Here is a 16,010-nt window from a genome sequence, read left to right on the forward strand (position 1 = left end):
TCTTTTTTGCCAATTTGTATAGGGACAGGCAGGAAGCAGTGTGTCAGGCAGTGAGGATAATTTTAAAGACTTGCTGTTACTATTAGTTCCACAAAGGTTCTTTTCAGGACTGGTATCAGTGGTACGGTAATAGGCTTGTACACGTATAATATTCTTTCTTCCAAATATAGAAAGAATATTATACTTGACTGCTGCCCTTCTGCTGCAGTCTGCTAATCATTCACAACTCACTTGTTCCACAAAAGTTCTTATAAGGACTGGTAACTTGGTCTGTCTAGGGTGCTACGGTACATAGGCTTGGGTGCGGTACAGTCTGCTGTTCTGTAAGGACCGCTATCGGTCCACAATAGATAGGGTTGCCGTGCACTACTGCTGACCGCTGCCCTATACTGCAGCAGTCCTTCAGCGGTATAGGGACTGACGCACAGTCTGCTAAACACTAATACACAACCTGCTTGGTCCACAAAAGTTCTTATAAGGACTGGTAACTTGGTATAGGGTGCTACGGTACATAGGCCTGAGTGCGTTACAGTCTGCTGTTCTGTAAGGACCGCTATCGGTCCACAATACATAGGGTTGACGTGCACTACTGCTGACCGCTGCCCTATACTGCAGCAGTCCTTCAGCGGTATAGGGACTGACGCACAGTCTGCTAAACACTAACACACAACCTGCTTGGTCCACAAAAGTTCTTATAAGGACTGGTAACTTGGTATAGGGTGCTACGGTACATAGGCCTGAGTGCGTTACAGTCTGCTGTTCTGTAAGGACCGCTATCGGTCCACAATACATAGGGTTGCCGTGCACTACTGCTGACCGCTGCCCTATACTGCAGCAGTCCTTCATTGGTATAGGGACTGACGTACAGTCTGCTAATCACTAACACACAACCTGCTTGGTCCACAAAAGTTCTTATAAGGACTGGTAACTTGGTATAGGGTGCTACGGTACATAGGCCTGAGTGCGTTACAGTCTGCTGTTCTGTAAGGACCGCTATCGGTCCACAATACATAGGGTTGCCGTGCACTACTGCTGACCGCTGCCCTATACTGCAGCAGTCCTTCAGCGGTATAGGGACTGACGCACAGTCTGCTAAACACTAACACACAACCTGCTTGGTCCACAAAAGTTCTTATAAGGACTGGTAACTTGGTATAGGGTGCTACGGTACATAGGCCTGAGTGCAGTACAGTCTGCTGTTCTGTAAGGACCGCTATCGGTCCACAATACATAGGGTTGCCGTGCACTACTGCTGACCGCTGCCCTATACTGCAGCAGTCCTTCATTGGTATAGGGACTGACGTACAGTCTGCTAATCACTAACACACAACCTGCTTGGTCCACAAAAGTTCTTATAAGGACTGGTAACTTGGTATAGGGTGCTACGGTACATAGGCCTGAGTGCGTTACAGTCTGCTGTTCTGTAAGGACCGCTATCGGTCCACAATACATAGGGTTGCCGTGCACTACTGCTGACCGCTGCCCTATACTGCAGCAGTCCTTCATTGGTATAGGGACTGACGTACAGTCTGCTAATCACTAACACACAACCTGCTTGGTCCACAAAAGTTCTTATAAGGACTGGTAACTTGGTATAGGGTGCTACGGTACATAGGCCTGAGTGCGTTACAGTCTGCTGTTCTGTAAGGACCGCTATCGGTCCACAATACATAGGGTTGCCGTGCACTACTGCTGACCGCTGCCCTATACTGCAGCAGTCCTTCATTGGTATAGGGACTGACGTACAGTCTGCTAATCACTAACACACAACCTGCTTGGTCCACAAAAGTTCTTATAAGGACTGGTAACTTGGTATAGGGTGCTACGGTACATAGGCCTGAGTGCGTTACAGTCTGCTGTTCTGTAAGGACCGCTATCGGTCCACAATACATAGGGTTGCCGTGCACTACTGCTGACCGCTGCCCTATACTGCAGCAGTCCTTCAGCGGTATAGGGACTGACGCACAGTCTGCTAAACACTAACACACAACCTGCTTGGTCCACAAAAGTTCTTATAAGGACTGGTAACTTGGTATAGGGTGCTACGGTACATAGGCCTGAGTGCAGTACAGTCTGCTGTTCTGTAAGGACCGCTATCGGTCCACAATACATAGGGTTGCCGTGCACTACTGCTGACCGCTGCCCTATACTGCAGCAGTCCTTCATTGGTATAGGGACTGACGTACAGTCTGCTAATCACTAACACACAACCTGCTTGGTCCACAAAAGTTCTTATAAGGACTGGTAACTTGGTATAGGGTGCTACGGTACATAGGCCTGAGTGCGTTACAGTCTGCTGTTCTGTAAGGACCGCTATCGGTCCACAATACATAGGGTTGCCGTGCACTACTGCTGACCGCTGCCCTATACTGCAGCAGTCCTTCATTGGTATAGGGACTGACGTACAGTCTGCTAATCACTAACACACAACCTGCTTGGTCCACAAAAGTTCTTATAAGGACTGGTAACTTGGTATAGGGTGCTACGGTACATAGGCCTGAGTGCGTTACAGTCTGCTGTTCTGTAAGGACCGCTATCGGTCCACAATACATAGGGTTGCCGTGCACTACTGCTGACCGCTGCCCTATACTGCAGCAGTCCTTCAGCGGTATAGGGACTGACGCACAGTCTGCTAAACACTAACACACAACCTGCTTGGTCCACAAAAGTTCTTATAAGGACTGGTAACTTGGTATAGGGTGCTACGGTACATAGGCCTGAGTGCAGTACAGTCTGCTGTTCTGTAAGGACCGCTATCGGTCCACAATACATAGGGTTGCCGTGCACTACTGCTGACCGCTGCCCTATACTGCAGCAGTCCTTCATTGGTATAGGGACTGACGTACAGTCTGCTAATCACTAACACACAACCTGCTTGGTCCACAAAAGTTCTTATAAGGACTGGTAACTTGGTATAGGGTGCTACGGTACATAGGCCTGAGTGCGTTACAGTCTGCTGTTCTGTAAGGACCGCTATCGGTCCACAATACATAGGGTTGCCGTGCACTACTGCTGACCGCTGCCCTATACTGCAGCAGTCCTTCATTGGTATAGGGACTGACGTACAGTCTGCTAATCACTAACACACAACCTGCTTGGTCCACAAAAGTTCTTATAAGGACTGGTAACTTGGTATAGGGTGCTACGGTACATAGGCCTGAGTGCGTTACAGTCTGCTGTTCTGTAAGGACCGCTATCGGTCCACAATACATAGGGTTGCCGTGCACTACTGCTGACCGCTGCCCTATACTGCAGCAGTCCTTCAGCGGTATAGGGACTGACGCACAGTCTGCTAAACACTAACACACAACCTGCTTGGTCCACAAAAGTTCTTATAAGGACTGGTAACTTGGTATAGGGTGCTACGGTACATAGGCCTGAGTGCAGTACAGTCTGCTGTTCTGTAAGGACCGCTATCGGTCCACAATACATAGGGTTGCCGTGCACTACTGCTGACCGCTGCCCTATACTGCAGCAGTCCTTCAGCGGTATAGGGACTGACGCACAGTCTGCTAAACACTAACACACAACCTGCTTGGTCCACAAAAGTTCTTATAAGGACTGGTAACTTGGTATAGGGTGCTACGGTACATAGGCCTGAGTGCGTTACAGTCTGCTGTTCTGTAAGGACCGCTATCGGTCCACAATACATAGGGTTGCCGTGCACTACTGCTGACCGCTGCCCTATACTGCAGCAGTCCTTCATTGGTATAGGGACTGACGTACAGTCTGCTAATCACTAACACACAACCTGCTTGGTCCACAAAAGTTCTTATAAGGACTGGTAACTTGGTATAGGGTGCTACGGTACATAGGCCTGAGTGCGTTACAGTCTGCTGTTCTGTAAGGACCGCTATCGGTCCACAATACATAGGGTTGCCGTGCACTACTGCTGACCGCTGCCCTATACTGCAGCAGTCCTTCATTGGTATAGGGACTGACGTACAGTCTGCTAATCACTAACACACAACCTGCTTGGTCCACAAAAGTTTTTATAAGGACTGGTAACTTGGTATAGGGTGCTACGGTACATAGGCCTGAGTGCAGTACAGTCTGCTGTTCTGTAAGGACCGCTATCGGTCCACAATACATAGGGTTGACGTGCACTACTGCTGACCGCTGCCCTATACTGCAGCAGTCCTTCATTGGTATAGGGACTGACGTACAGTCTGCTAATCACTAACACACAACCTGCTTGGTCCACAAAAGTTCTTATAAGGACTGGTAACTTGGTATAGGGTGCTACGGTACATAGGCCTGAGTGCAGTACAGTCTGCTGTTCTGTAAGGACCGCTATCGGTCCACAATACATAGGGTTGCCGTGCACTACTGCTGACCGCTGCCCTATACTGCAGCAGTCCTTCATTGGTATAGGGACTGACGTACAGTCTGCTAATCACTAACACACAACCTGCTTGGTCCACAAAAGTTTTTATAAGGACTGGTAACTTGGTATAGGGTGCTACGGTACATAGGCCTGAGTGCAGTACAGTCTGCTGTTCTGTAAGGACCGCTATCGGTCCACAATACATAGGGTTGACGTGCACTACTGCTGACCGCTGCCCTATACTGCAGCAGTCCTTCATTGGTATAGGGACTGACGTACAGTCTGCTAATCACTAACACACAACCTGCTTGGTCCACAAAAGTTCTTATAAGGACTGGTAACTTGGTATAGGGTGCTACGGTACATAGGCCTGAGTGCAGTACAGTCTGCTGTTCTGTAAGGACCGCTATCGGTCCACAATACATAGGGTTGCCGTGCACTACTGCTGACCGCTGCCCTATACTGCAGCAGTCCTTCATTGGTATAGGGACTGACGTACAGTCTGCTAATCACTAACACACAACCTGCTTGGTCCACAAAAGTTTTTATAAGGACTGGTAACTTGGTATAGGGTGCTACGGTACATAGGCCTGAGTGCAGTACAGTCTGCTGTTCTGTAAGGACCGCTATCGGTCCACAATACATAGGGTTGACGTGCACTACTGCTGACCGCTGCCCTATACTGCAGCAGTCCTTCATTGGTATAGGGACTGACGTACAGTCTGCTAATCACTAACACACAACCTGCTTGGTCCACAAAAGTTCTTATAAGGACTGGTAACTTGGTATAGGGTGCTACGGTACATAGGCCTGAGTGCAGTACAGTCTGCTGTTCTGTAAGGACCGCTATCGGTCCACAATACATAGGGTTGCCGTGCACTACTGCTGACCGCTGCCTTATACTGCAGCAGTCCTTCATTGGTATAGGGACTGACGTACAGTCTGCTAATCACTAACACACAACCTGCTTGGTCCACAAAAGTTTTTATAAGGACTGGTAACTTGGTATAGGGTGCTACGGTACATAGGCCTGAGTGCAGTACAGTCTGCTGTTCTGTAAGGACCGCTATCGGTCCACAATACATAGGGTTGACGTGCACTACTGCTGACCGCTGCCCTATACTGCAGCAGTCCTTCAGCGGTATAGGGACTAAGAGTTTTGTCACAGGGTGATTTAAAAAATGACAGGCAGAGGAAGAGGCAGGCCCTTCCGCAGGGGTGGTAGGGGTAGGGCAGGAGCAACAGCCTTGAGCCAAAGTGGGAAGTTGCAGAAGGTGCGTTCAATTACTTTAAAGGACGCACCAGACTTGGTTGAGTGGCTCACTCAGCCTTATTCTTCTGCACCCTCCTCATCCTCTCGATCTGCACCCTCTTCTTCACTCTCTGCTATGTGCACCCCCAAAGACACTACCACCAACAACACCACCACCACCACATACCTTCCGCTTGAGTGCAAATGGGGGCCTTCATGCTCCAGTGTTTTAATAGGGACCCCCGTATAAAAAGCATGAGGGTCAAGGACCAGTACTGGGTGGCAACGTACTTAGATCCCCGGTACAAACACAAAATGGCGGAAATGTTACCGCCGTCGCAGAGGGCTGTCAGAATGCAGCACTTCCAGGCCTTGCTTCGAGAAATGCTGCATTCTGCTTTTGCGTGCGCTGGCAGAGGAGCAATTCCCACTCCCAGAGAAGGATTTGCGGGTACCAATCCAACAGCGCCTGCAAGAAGAGGCCGGTTTGAAGATGTGTTGGTGACTTCGGATATGAGGTCATTCTTTCAGCCGACCCATCGACAGGTGTCATCCGGATCCAGCATCAGGGAACGCCTAGACCGTCAGGTGTCCGACTACATTGGGTTAACGGCCGATGTGGACGCTCTGAGGAGTGATGAACCCCTAGACTACTGGGTGGGCAGGCTTGACCTCTGGCCAGAGCTTGCCCAATTTGCAATCGAACTGTTGGCTTGCCCCTCATCCAGTGTCCTGTCCGAAAGGACGTTCAGCGCAGCAGGGGGGATTGTGACCGATAAGCGTACTCGCCTAGCTCACGACAGTGTTAACTACCTCACATTTCTAAAAATGAATGAGGCATGGATCTCGGAGGAATTCAACACATGTGATCAGTAGACCATGTATATGTCTATAAACAATTTTTGGAATCAAGCACACAGACCTTCTTAATTCATTTGGCTCACTTCCCTGACCCAAAAAAGCACACCGTACTATATGCCCCTACCCTCCTCTTTGAAGAGGTTGAGCGGTGTCATATTTCTACTGGGGCTGCTTATTATGAGGGGTTCCCACCATCCCTGTGCTGTGCTGACTTCCTCCTGGGTGTTCTTATTATGAGGGGCTCCCACCATCCCTGTGCTGTGCTGACTTCCTCCTGGGGGTTCTTATTATGAGGGGCTCCCACCATCCCTGTGCTGTGCTGACTTCCTCCTGGGGGTTCTTATTATGAGGGGATCACACCATCCCTGTGCTGTGCTGACTTCCTCCTGGGGCTGCTTACGGTGCTGCTGTCAGCGCTGTATGTCACGGAGCTGCTGTCAGCGCTGTATGTCACGGAGCTGCTGTCAGCGCTGTATGTCACGGAGCTGCTGTCAGCGCTGTATGTCACGGAGCTGCTGTCAGCGCTGTATGTCACGGAGCTGCTGTCAGCGCTGTATGTCACGGAGCTGCTGTCAGCGCTGTATGTCACGGAGCTGCTGTCAGCGCTGTATGTCACGGAGCTGCTGTCAGCGCTGTATGTCACGGAGCTGCTGTCAGCGCTGTATGTCACGGTGCTGCTGTCAGCGCTGTATGTCACGGAGCTGCTGTCAGCGCTGTATGTCACGGAGCTGCTGTCAGTGCTGTATGTCACGGAGCTGCTGTCAGCGCTGTATGTCACGGAGCTGCTGTCAGCGCTGTATGTCACGGAGCTGCTGTCAGCGCTGTATGTCACGGAGCTGCTGTCAGCGCTGTATGTCACGGTGCTGCTGTCAGCGCTGTATGTCACGGAGCTGCTGTCAGCGCTGTATGTCACGGAGCTGCTGTCAGTGCTGTATGTCACGGAGCTGCTGTCAGCGCTGTATGTCACGGAGCTGCTGTCAGCGCTGTATGTCACGGAGCTGCTGTCAGCGCTGTATGTCACGGTGCTGCTGTCAGCGCTGTATGTCACGGAGCTGCTGTCAGCGCTGTATGTCACGGAGCTGCTGTCAGCGCTGTATGTCACGGAGCTGCTGTCAGCGCTGTATGTCACGGAGCTGCTGTCAGCGCTGTATGTCACGGAGCTGCTGTCAGCGCTGTATGTCACGGTGCTGATGTCAGTGCTCTGTATTACGGTGCTGCTGTCAGTGCTCTGTATCTCCTGCACCCTCTTGTTTGCCTACCCTGGTCCCTGACCTTCCCTCTCCTCCATTGCCTTCATTAGCTCCATAGTCCTGAATTGTCAGAACAATTTCCCAAATAAAAAAAAAATGCTTGTAGTTATCGATCCCAAATTCACCTCATACATGTATTATGCTATTGTCCAGGTGGTGGGACTACGTGCTACCCCCTAATAATTACCCCGTGGCCGCAAATTCGACCTAAAGGTTTGCGAAATTCGCCTCCCATTGAAGTCAATGGAGCCCGCGGCGAACGGTCGTTTTCGCGAACGTTTGTGCCCGTTCGCGTTTCGCGTTCGCGAAACGTCCCGTCGGAAGTTCGTCCATCACTAATCTTTTCCAAAAGCTCAACAGAAATAGGCAAATCATGAATTACATTCGACTCTCGATAACCTTTCAAAGCTTGTTTGACAGAGAAGAAACTCAAACAAGAAGGGAAACCAAGCAATTTGGCGAAAAATTTGATTCCAGACAATTGTTTCAAGAAATGTGAATAAGAATAATGCTTAATCATCGACTGATCTAAAAAGGACAATACCAATTGCTCAGAAAAAGATGTCCCAAAACTGACCTTGAGAGTCCAGAAAACCACACCATAAATTCCATGTGGCATTATAATCACCACATGGATGGGGCTAAAGAATTACTGATAGCAAAACAAACTTGTATTAAGCCAGATATTTAATTCTAAGCATTTAAAAACCAATTGTCTAAGAACCGGCAAGACTGGTAAGGATTTAGACGATAAGCAGTTAATAGCATATACCACAGCCTTGTTATCTGAATGCAACAGAATCCTACGATTTTCAAAACAAGAACCCCAAAGTTCAAAGGAAATCAGAACTGGGAATATTTCAAAAAGGATTATGTTAGTAGTCAAACCATTGTCACGCATGGCCATTCTGCTGCAGACCAAGGTCCATACCAGGCCCTTTGGGTCTAGTATGAATTCAGAGGCAACCCCCCCCCCCCCCCATGCCAAAATTTTAAAGAAATGGCGTGGGTCCACCCAAAAAACCCATAGTAGACCTTTATCCGAACCAGCAGCCCGGTAGGTCACGAAAGGGAAGGGACAAGAGAGCACCCCTGTTGAATCATTCCCTCAACATGTGGGCAAGGGTGCTTTTGTGTCATCACAAAGGGCGGGCTCTTTGGGTGACGTCACCAGATGACCATGTCCCATGGCTATATAAGAGATGCCAGACAGCGGATGACAACACAACAACATTTTTTGGCTTTAGCAGTTAACCAGTGGCAAGGAAGAAGACAGCACAAGGTGAAGACAGTTCGGGGAGAAGACAGCACAAGACGGCTCGGGGGGAAGACAGCTCGGGGCTTCTTTTTTAATCAAGGAGTTGTCAAAAACCGGCTTTTTTTTTCTTTTTTACATTTCACTGCTTTTTTGGGTGAATGGGTAACCATTCACATTGGGGGCGGGATATGCTTGTCCTCATGCTAATTTTTTCATGATTTTCTTTTACTGTCAATTTTTTTTCTACATTGAGCTGTCAGCAGGCGATGACTCATCGGTTGTTAGGGCACGGCGACTGGCTTTCCAGCCCCTTCCTTAGCAACCAGCTATATACATATAGTGTTTAAACAGGAAAATAAAAACCCGCAAAACACATCAAAAATTGCATCACAAACACAACACTTGCATTTCTGGTGTGATTCCATTGAAGTCTATCACAAGCAAAACGTGGAAAAAATAATCCTCGACCCTTTCTAAAAATGCACCTGCTGCAAAATGCATAGATGTGAACGTGTACCATAGGAAACCATGTTAAATGGACTGTAGTGTGTTTCTGCAAACTGCAAAACGCACTAAAAAATGCATAAGTGTGAACCTAGGGTAAAAGGATAGTTCACCTTTACAAAAAACCTGCCTACGCAGGTAAGGGATGTTTGTAGATTAAAACAAACCGTGTAGGCCATTTACATACCTTATGAAGCCCGATTGGAATACCCCCAGGATGTTGCTAAGTGAGGCCTAGTCATCACTGCCCATCTCTACCCATCACAGGAGTGAGCTCTTTTTCAGATTGAAACCCCCTCAAGTACTCTCTCTCTCCCCTGATGCAGTAGCTCTGAACTCAGCATTTGAGAACTCACTCCTGTGATGGTGGAGGTGAGCAGTAATGACTAGGTCCCACTTAGCAAAATCCTGGGAGTGCTTAGCAACGCCCTGGGAGTATTCCAGTCAGGCATTATAAGGTATGTAAATGGCCTACACTTATAGCAAGGGAATTATTCAACTTTAGTCAGAGCTGTACAGTTCGTTTTTAACTACATATGCCCCTTATCTGCATAGGCAGTTTTGTGGTAAATGTGAACTAGCCCTTTAAACAATACCCTTTCATATAACAGCTGCTCTTTTTACTCTTGGTGCTTAGCTCTGAAAACATGACTTTGTGTGTTGTGCATTGTGAGTACACAGAGTGGTGTCATGTGCCCGGTGCCAGGCTCTGTTTTCTCTAGAGATCTCAAAGAAGCAGGACCTCACCCTGTCTACTGCACTGAGGAAGGTATTTATGAGGGTATAGATGTATTTCACTGATTGCTCACACGCATCCCCTTGATGTCACCAAGGACTGCAATCTGCGTGTTGCTATTTTATGGGCTGCTGATATGTTATACTGTAAATGTAATTATGAAGTCAGACTCTGGGTGATATTATTTACATGTTCCACTCCCAGCTTTTCCTTCTTTCTGGCTAGTGCTGCTGTCTCACTCTGTGTCTTTTTGTTTACGGATCCATGTATGGGTGTGATCTGTACTATAGGTCATCTCTGCTCTGACATAATCATGTTTATTTTTAAGCACAACCGTCTAGCTGTGGCCTAGTAATTAGACTAGGATGGGAAGGATTGTGACAGCATAACAAAAAGGCTGAACATCAAGAAGTCATGCCACTGATGTCGGTGAGTTGTATAATGTTGTTTTTGTTTCAATTGTTTTTATTACATTTTAACAAGTGGTTACAATGCAAAAGTTCCACCCACGCAGGAGCTAGCATTGAAGTTGGAACAGGTCATAAGAAGGGTAAAAATAAAACAACACAACAGTAGTAAATGTGAATAATACAGTCAGGATTCAGGGGTCCCAGAGAGGTATAATGTTATTTCATGTCACGCTCATTAACTACAAAATATTGACATTTACAGAAAAGTGTTATTCCTATTTACGTGATTTGATTGATGGATATTGCACAGCTTCTGTCAGTCCCTTTTGTGTTAAAGAATACAGATACTAACACAGAGCAATACCTTGCACAGAGCCCGTGTAAACACAGTATTGTACCTCTCAAGCTTTTGTGGACATTAGCCCCTTATAGATAAGAGCTTTATATTATATCTACCCAGAAATAATAAAGTCAATTTTAAAATTAAAATGCCTACATATCATTTTAAGCTTTAGGCCTCATGAACATGGAGCTTAACCACTTGACCACTGGGCACTTAAATCCCCTTCCTAACCAGACTAATTTTCAGCTTTCAATGCTCTCACACTTTGAATGACAATTACTCAGTCATGTAACACTGTACCCATATAAAATGTGTGTACTTTTTTTCATACAAATAGAGATTTATTTTGGTAGTATGTAATCGCTGCTGGGCTTTTTTATTTTTTGTGCTATAAATCAAAAAAAGACTGAAAATTTGGTAAAAAAAAAAAAAATCTTTGTTTCTGTTGAAATATATTGCAGAGTATTGGCAGAGTATTGGCAGAGTATTGGCAGAGTATTGGCAGAGTATTGCAGGGCATTGGCAGAGTATTGGCATGGTATTGCAGGGTATTACAGAGTATTTACAGGGCATTGGCAGAGTATTGCACATTATTGCAGAGTATTGCAGATTACTGCAGAGTATTGCAGGGTATTGTACATTATTGCAGAGTATTGCACAGTAGTATGGGCACAGAGCAGAGCTGTGGGCACTACAGATCCAGCCCACAGCACTGCTAAAAATGATCTCTCCCCTCGCACTGTACAGAGAGGGGAGGGAGGAACCGCATCATGACATGACGCCGGTTTGTTTACAAGTGATCGCTGCATCATTTGACGGAGCGATCACATGATAAACGGCTGCTACTAGCAGCAATTTACCATGATCCATGATACGCCGGGTCCAGGTCACGGATGTTTGTGGGAGCACGCCCCAGGGTGCACACAAGAGCAACATTCTGTGAGGACGTCCATGGATGGCCTCCTAGAATAAGCCATCCGCGCTGTAGCCATCTTTCGGCTATGGCCGGTCGGCATGTAGTTAAACAAGGCTGCTAAATACAGGCATTCAGTGTTTTTATTCCTGTAAAAGCACCTCTGTGTTAGCCTATGTGACCATGCACACAAGCGTCTACAGGAGTATTTGAAGAGCAGCATTTACAGGCAGAAAAAAAAATCACCAAAGGGAGCTGTTGAGCAGAAAAATGCATGTACAGATTTAAACGCACATAAATGTGAGTGTATGCAAGTAACTGTTTTCTAGTGGCCAGAATAAATTAATATTCTGGGCAGTAGAATTAATTTATGCTCAAATGCCATACATGCAAAAGCAATGCGTATACACCTGCATACATATTGTAGCATTAAAGCCTTTTATTTCTGGCAAATTCTGGATGAAAAAAATGAAAAAAGCACAGACCAGTTTAGCGCATTACAAGGTCCAGTTTCAACAATCAGCAGTCTATGACATCAGCGTGATGTAGACAAAGGTACATTTTAATTCACAAGGATCCTGCAGCTTACCAAGGAAAGATCCGGGAAGATCCAAGGAGCTCAAACAAAGCGATAGCATCGTGGGATTCTCATTAGAATGATAAACGTGATTTATTCAATAAAAACAAATAGTACACTGAGGCCGCGTACACACGCGGGGACTGTTCGCTCAACTTTGTCCGCTGAACAGTGTTTCGGCGGACAGTCCGCTCGTGTGTGGGCTTTCAGCGGACAGTTTCAGCGGACAGTCTGCTGAACAAAGTTTTTCGGAAATTCCGAAAAACTGTCCGCTGAAACTCTGTTTCAGCGAACAGTCCCATCGTGTGTAGGCTTGTTCGTCAAACTAAGTTCCGCGCATGCTCAGAAAGGATTTACACGCCGAAGTTTGCATTGCAGTGTATAGGACGTCGTATTTTTCGTCCCGTCGTACGTGCCGTTCACGTCATCGCGCACGGTTTCAGCGAACTGTTCGTTCGTCGTGTGTGGGCAAGTCCGTCCATGCTAATTTTGAGCGGACTGTCCGCTGAAACTGTTTGACGGACAAAGTTGAGCGAACAGTCCCCGCGTGTGTACGCGGCCTTACATGTGAAAATCTTGATAATTAGCATAGGTAGAGGATAAGAATACCACAGGGCTGTCAGCAAAGCAATACATGGAAAGACAGCAGAGCTATCAGTGTGTGTCCAGCAGTTCCTGTCTCTCTAGGCAGCTCAGGAGAGGTCAGATCATGACAACTGGTAAATTGCCCGCCAATAATTGGTGTTCTATACTGGAGTAGTTTGCCCTGTGGCAACCCCTTCGTATCTGTGAGAAGTGGGGGACGGTACTGGGAGTGTTAACGCGTTTCAGTGGTTCACACCTCTTTTGTCAAAAACCTGCCCCTTTTGGCTAGTGGCTGGGTTTAACCACTTACCTACTAGGCACTTTTATCCCCTTCCTTCCCAGGCCAATTTTCAGCTTCCAGCCCTGTTGCATTTTGAATGACAATTGTATTGTCATGCTACCCCTTACCCAAACAAAATTTTTATCATTTTTTTCACTCACATAGAGCTTTCTTTTGGTGGTATTTAATCACCATTGGTCTCCTCATACACATCTTGTTTGCTTTTTACCAATCTTAGAAACTCTCCCAGACACCTGTCTGTTCCCGAGGTATGAGAGCACTGGCTGGCTGCCTCAGATGAGTATAAATTGACCCAGGAGAGAGGTCCAAGAGCCAAACTGGACTTTGGATCAGAGATCCCTGAATGTATATGAGACGAGCCTGGGAGATGTGTAAGCCCCCAACAGGACTTTTCCCGGCTCTCTCTGGGATGCTCTGCTACAATGCATATATAAAAGATTGACTATGAATTCCCATCAATTAATTAACCTCTTGCCACCCGCCAGCCATCGTACGATGGCCAGGCGGCATGGCTCTCATTCTGGGAGGGCGTCATATGACGGCCTCCCATTTAAACATGGAATGCGTGCGATCGTTTGGACATGGCTGTTTACCATGTGATCGATCACAGGTGGTACCGCCCCACTTTCCATGGCGCATGCACGCGATCGGGAGCACGCTGCCCTGCATGACGATGGCGGCATGTTCCTGGGAACACTGCTCATCACCAATGGTGGTAAACAGCCATTGACCGGCGGCTGTTTACCACGCGATCGGCTGTGATTGTTTCACAGCCGATCACTAAATGTAAACAAACTGCGAGAAGGAGATTGCCGTAACATCTCGTTAACGCCTACAGTGTACATCAACACACACTGGTTGCCCCCCCCCAATAAAGAGGACCTGTCACCACCCATCAAAGTGCCTGTCACCACCCATCAAAGTACCTGTCACAGTTCATCTGAGTACCCGAGTACCTGTCACAGTCCATCAGAGTACCAGAGTACCTGTCACAGTCCATCACAGTACCCGAGTACCTGTCACAATACATCAGAGCACCCGAGTACCTGTCACAGTCCATCAGAATACCCGAGTACCTTTCACAGTCCATCAGAATACCCGAGTACCTGACGCAGTCCATCTGAGTACCCGAGTACCTGCCACAGTCCATCCGATTACCCGAGTACCTGTCAGTCCATCTGAGTACCCGAGTACCTGTCACAGTCCATCTGAGTACCCGAGTATCTGTCACAGTCCATCTGAGTACCCGAGTACCTGCCACAGTCCATCTGAGTACCCGAGTACCTGTCACAGTCCATCTGAGTACCCGAGTACCTGTCAAAGGCCTTCAGAGTGCCCAAGTACCTGTCACAGCCCACCAGAGTACCCGAGTACCCGTCACAGTCCATCAGAGTACCCGAGTACCTGTCACAGTCCATATGAATACCTGTCACAGTGCATCTGAGTACGGAGTACCTGAGTACCTGTCACCGCCCTTCATAGTACCCGAATACCAGTCACCAGCCCATCAAAGTACCCAAGTACCTATCTGTAGCCCATCAGAGTACCCGAGTACATGTCACCAGGCCATCGGAGTACCCAAGTACCTGTCACCAGCCTCTCGGAGTACCCAAGTACCTGTCACCAGGCCATGAGCGTACCCGAGTACCTGTCACCACACCATCAGAGTAACTGAGTACCTGTCACCAGCCCATCAGAGTACCCAAGTACCTGTCACCAGCCCATCAGAGTACCCGAGTACCTGTCACCAGCCCATCAGAGTAATCGAGTATCTGTCACAATACATCAAAGTACCCGAGTACCTGCCACAGTCCATCCGAGTACCCGAGTACCTGCCACAGTCCATCTGAGTACCCGAGTACCTGTCAGTCCATCTCAGTACCCAAGTACCTGTCACAGTCCATGTGAGTACCTGAGTACATATCACAGTCCATCAGAGTACCTGAGTACCTGTCACAGTCCATCAGAGTACCGAGTACCTGTCACAGTCCATATGAGTACCTGATATGTAGCAGTATAAATTTTGGCCAAAATTTATAAAGAAAAAATACAAATTAGCAAAATTTTATGACAGAAACAAAGAAAAAAGCATTTTTTTTTTCACAAAATTTACGGTCTTTTTTTATTTATAGCACAAAAAATAAAAAACCCACTAGTGATTAACCCTTTCATGACTAAGCCTATTTTTGGCATTTGGTGTTTACAAGTTAAAATCCATATTTTTTGCTAGAAAATTACTTGGAACCCCCAAACATTATATATATATATATATATATATATATATATTTTAGCAGAGACTCTTGAGAATAAAACGGCGATTGTTGCAATATTTTATGTCACACAGTATTAGCGCAGAAGTGTTTTAAACACTTTTTTGGCAAAGGGACACTTTCATGAATTAAAAAAAAAGAAACAGTAAAATGAGCCCAATTTTTTTGCATAATGTGAAAGATAATGTTACGCCGAGTAAATAGATACCAAACATGTCACACTTTATAATTGCACGCACTCGTGGATTGACGACAAAGTACGGTACCTAAAAATCTCAATAGGCGACGCTTTAAAAATTTTTTACGGTTACCAGGTTAGGGTTACAGAGGAGGTCTAGTGCTAAAATTATTGCTCTCGCACTGACGATCGCGGCGATACCTCACATGTGTGATTTGAACACCATTTACATAGGCGGGCGCGAC

General features: G+C 47.1%; 1 protein-coding gene across 3 annotated transcripts in view; it reads left to right on the plus strand.

Annotated features, from left to right (window-relative positions):
* The window catches only part of LOC143935518 (phospholipase A and acyltransferase 2-like), a 143,594-nt gene that overhangs the window by 80,767 nt on the left and 46,817 nt on the right, over positions 1-16,010 (plus strand). Inside the window, exons 1-2 of one of the 3 annotated variants that reach the window (XM_077459454.1) lie at positions 10,063-10,221; positions 10,517-10,617. In XM_077459454.1, the coding sequence (XP_077315580.1) occupies positions 10,603-10,617 (15 nt within the window). In that variant the 5' untranslated portion in view covers positions 10,063-10,221; positions 10,517-10,602. Of the gene's footprint in view, positions 1-10,062; positions 10,222-10,321; positions 10,341-10,516; positions 10,618-16,010 lie in introns of those variants that run through there. The other 2 variants (XM_077459471.1, XM_077459464.1) reach the window with 2 other exon arrangements.

This window comes from Lithobates pipiens, unplaced genomic scaffold, assembly GCF_037356315.1.
Source record: "Lithobates pipiens isolate NorthernLeopardFrog02 unplaced genomic scaffold, aLitPip1_a1.2 Scaffold_10, whole genome shotgun sequence".
In the NCBI taxonomy this organism is placed as follows: domain Eukaryota; kingdom Metazoa; phylum Chordata; class Amphibia; order Anura; family Ranidae; genus Lithobates; species Lithobates pipiens.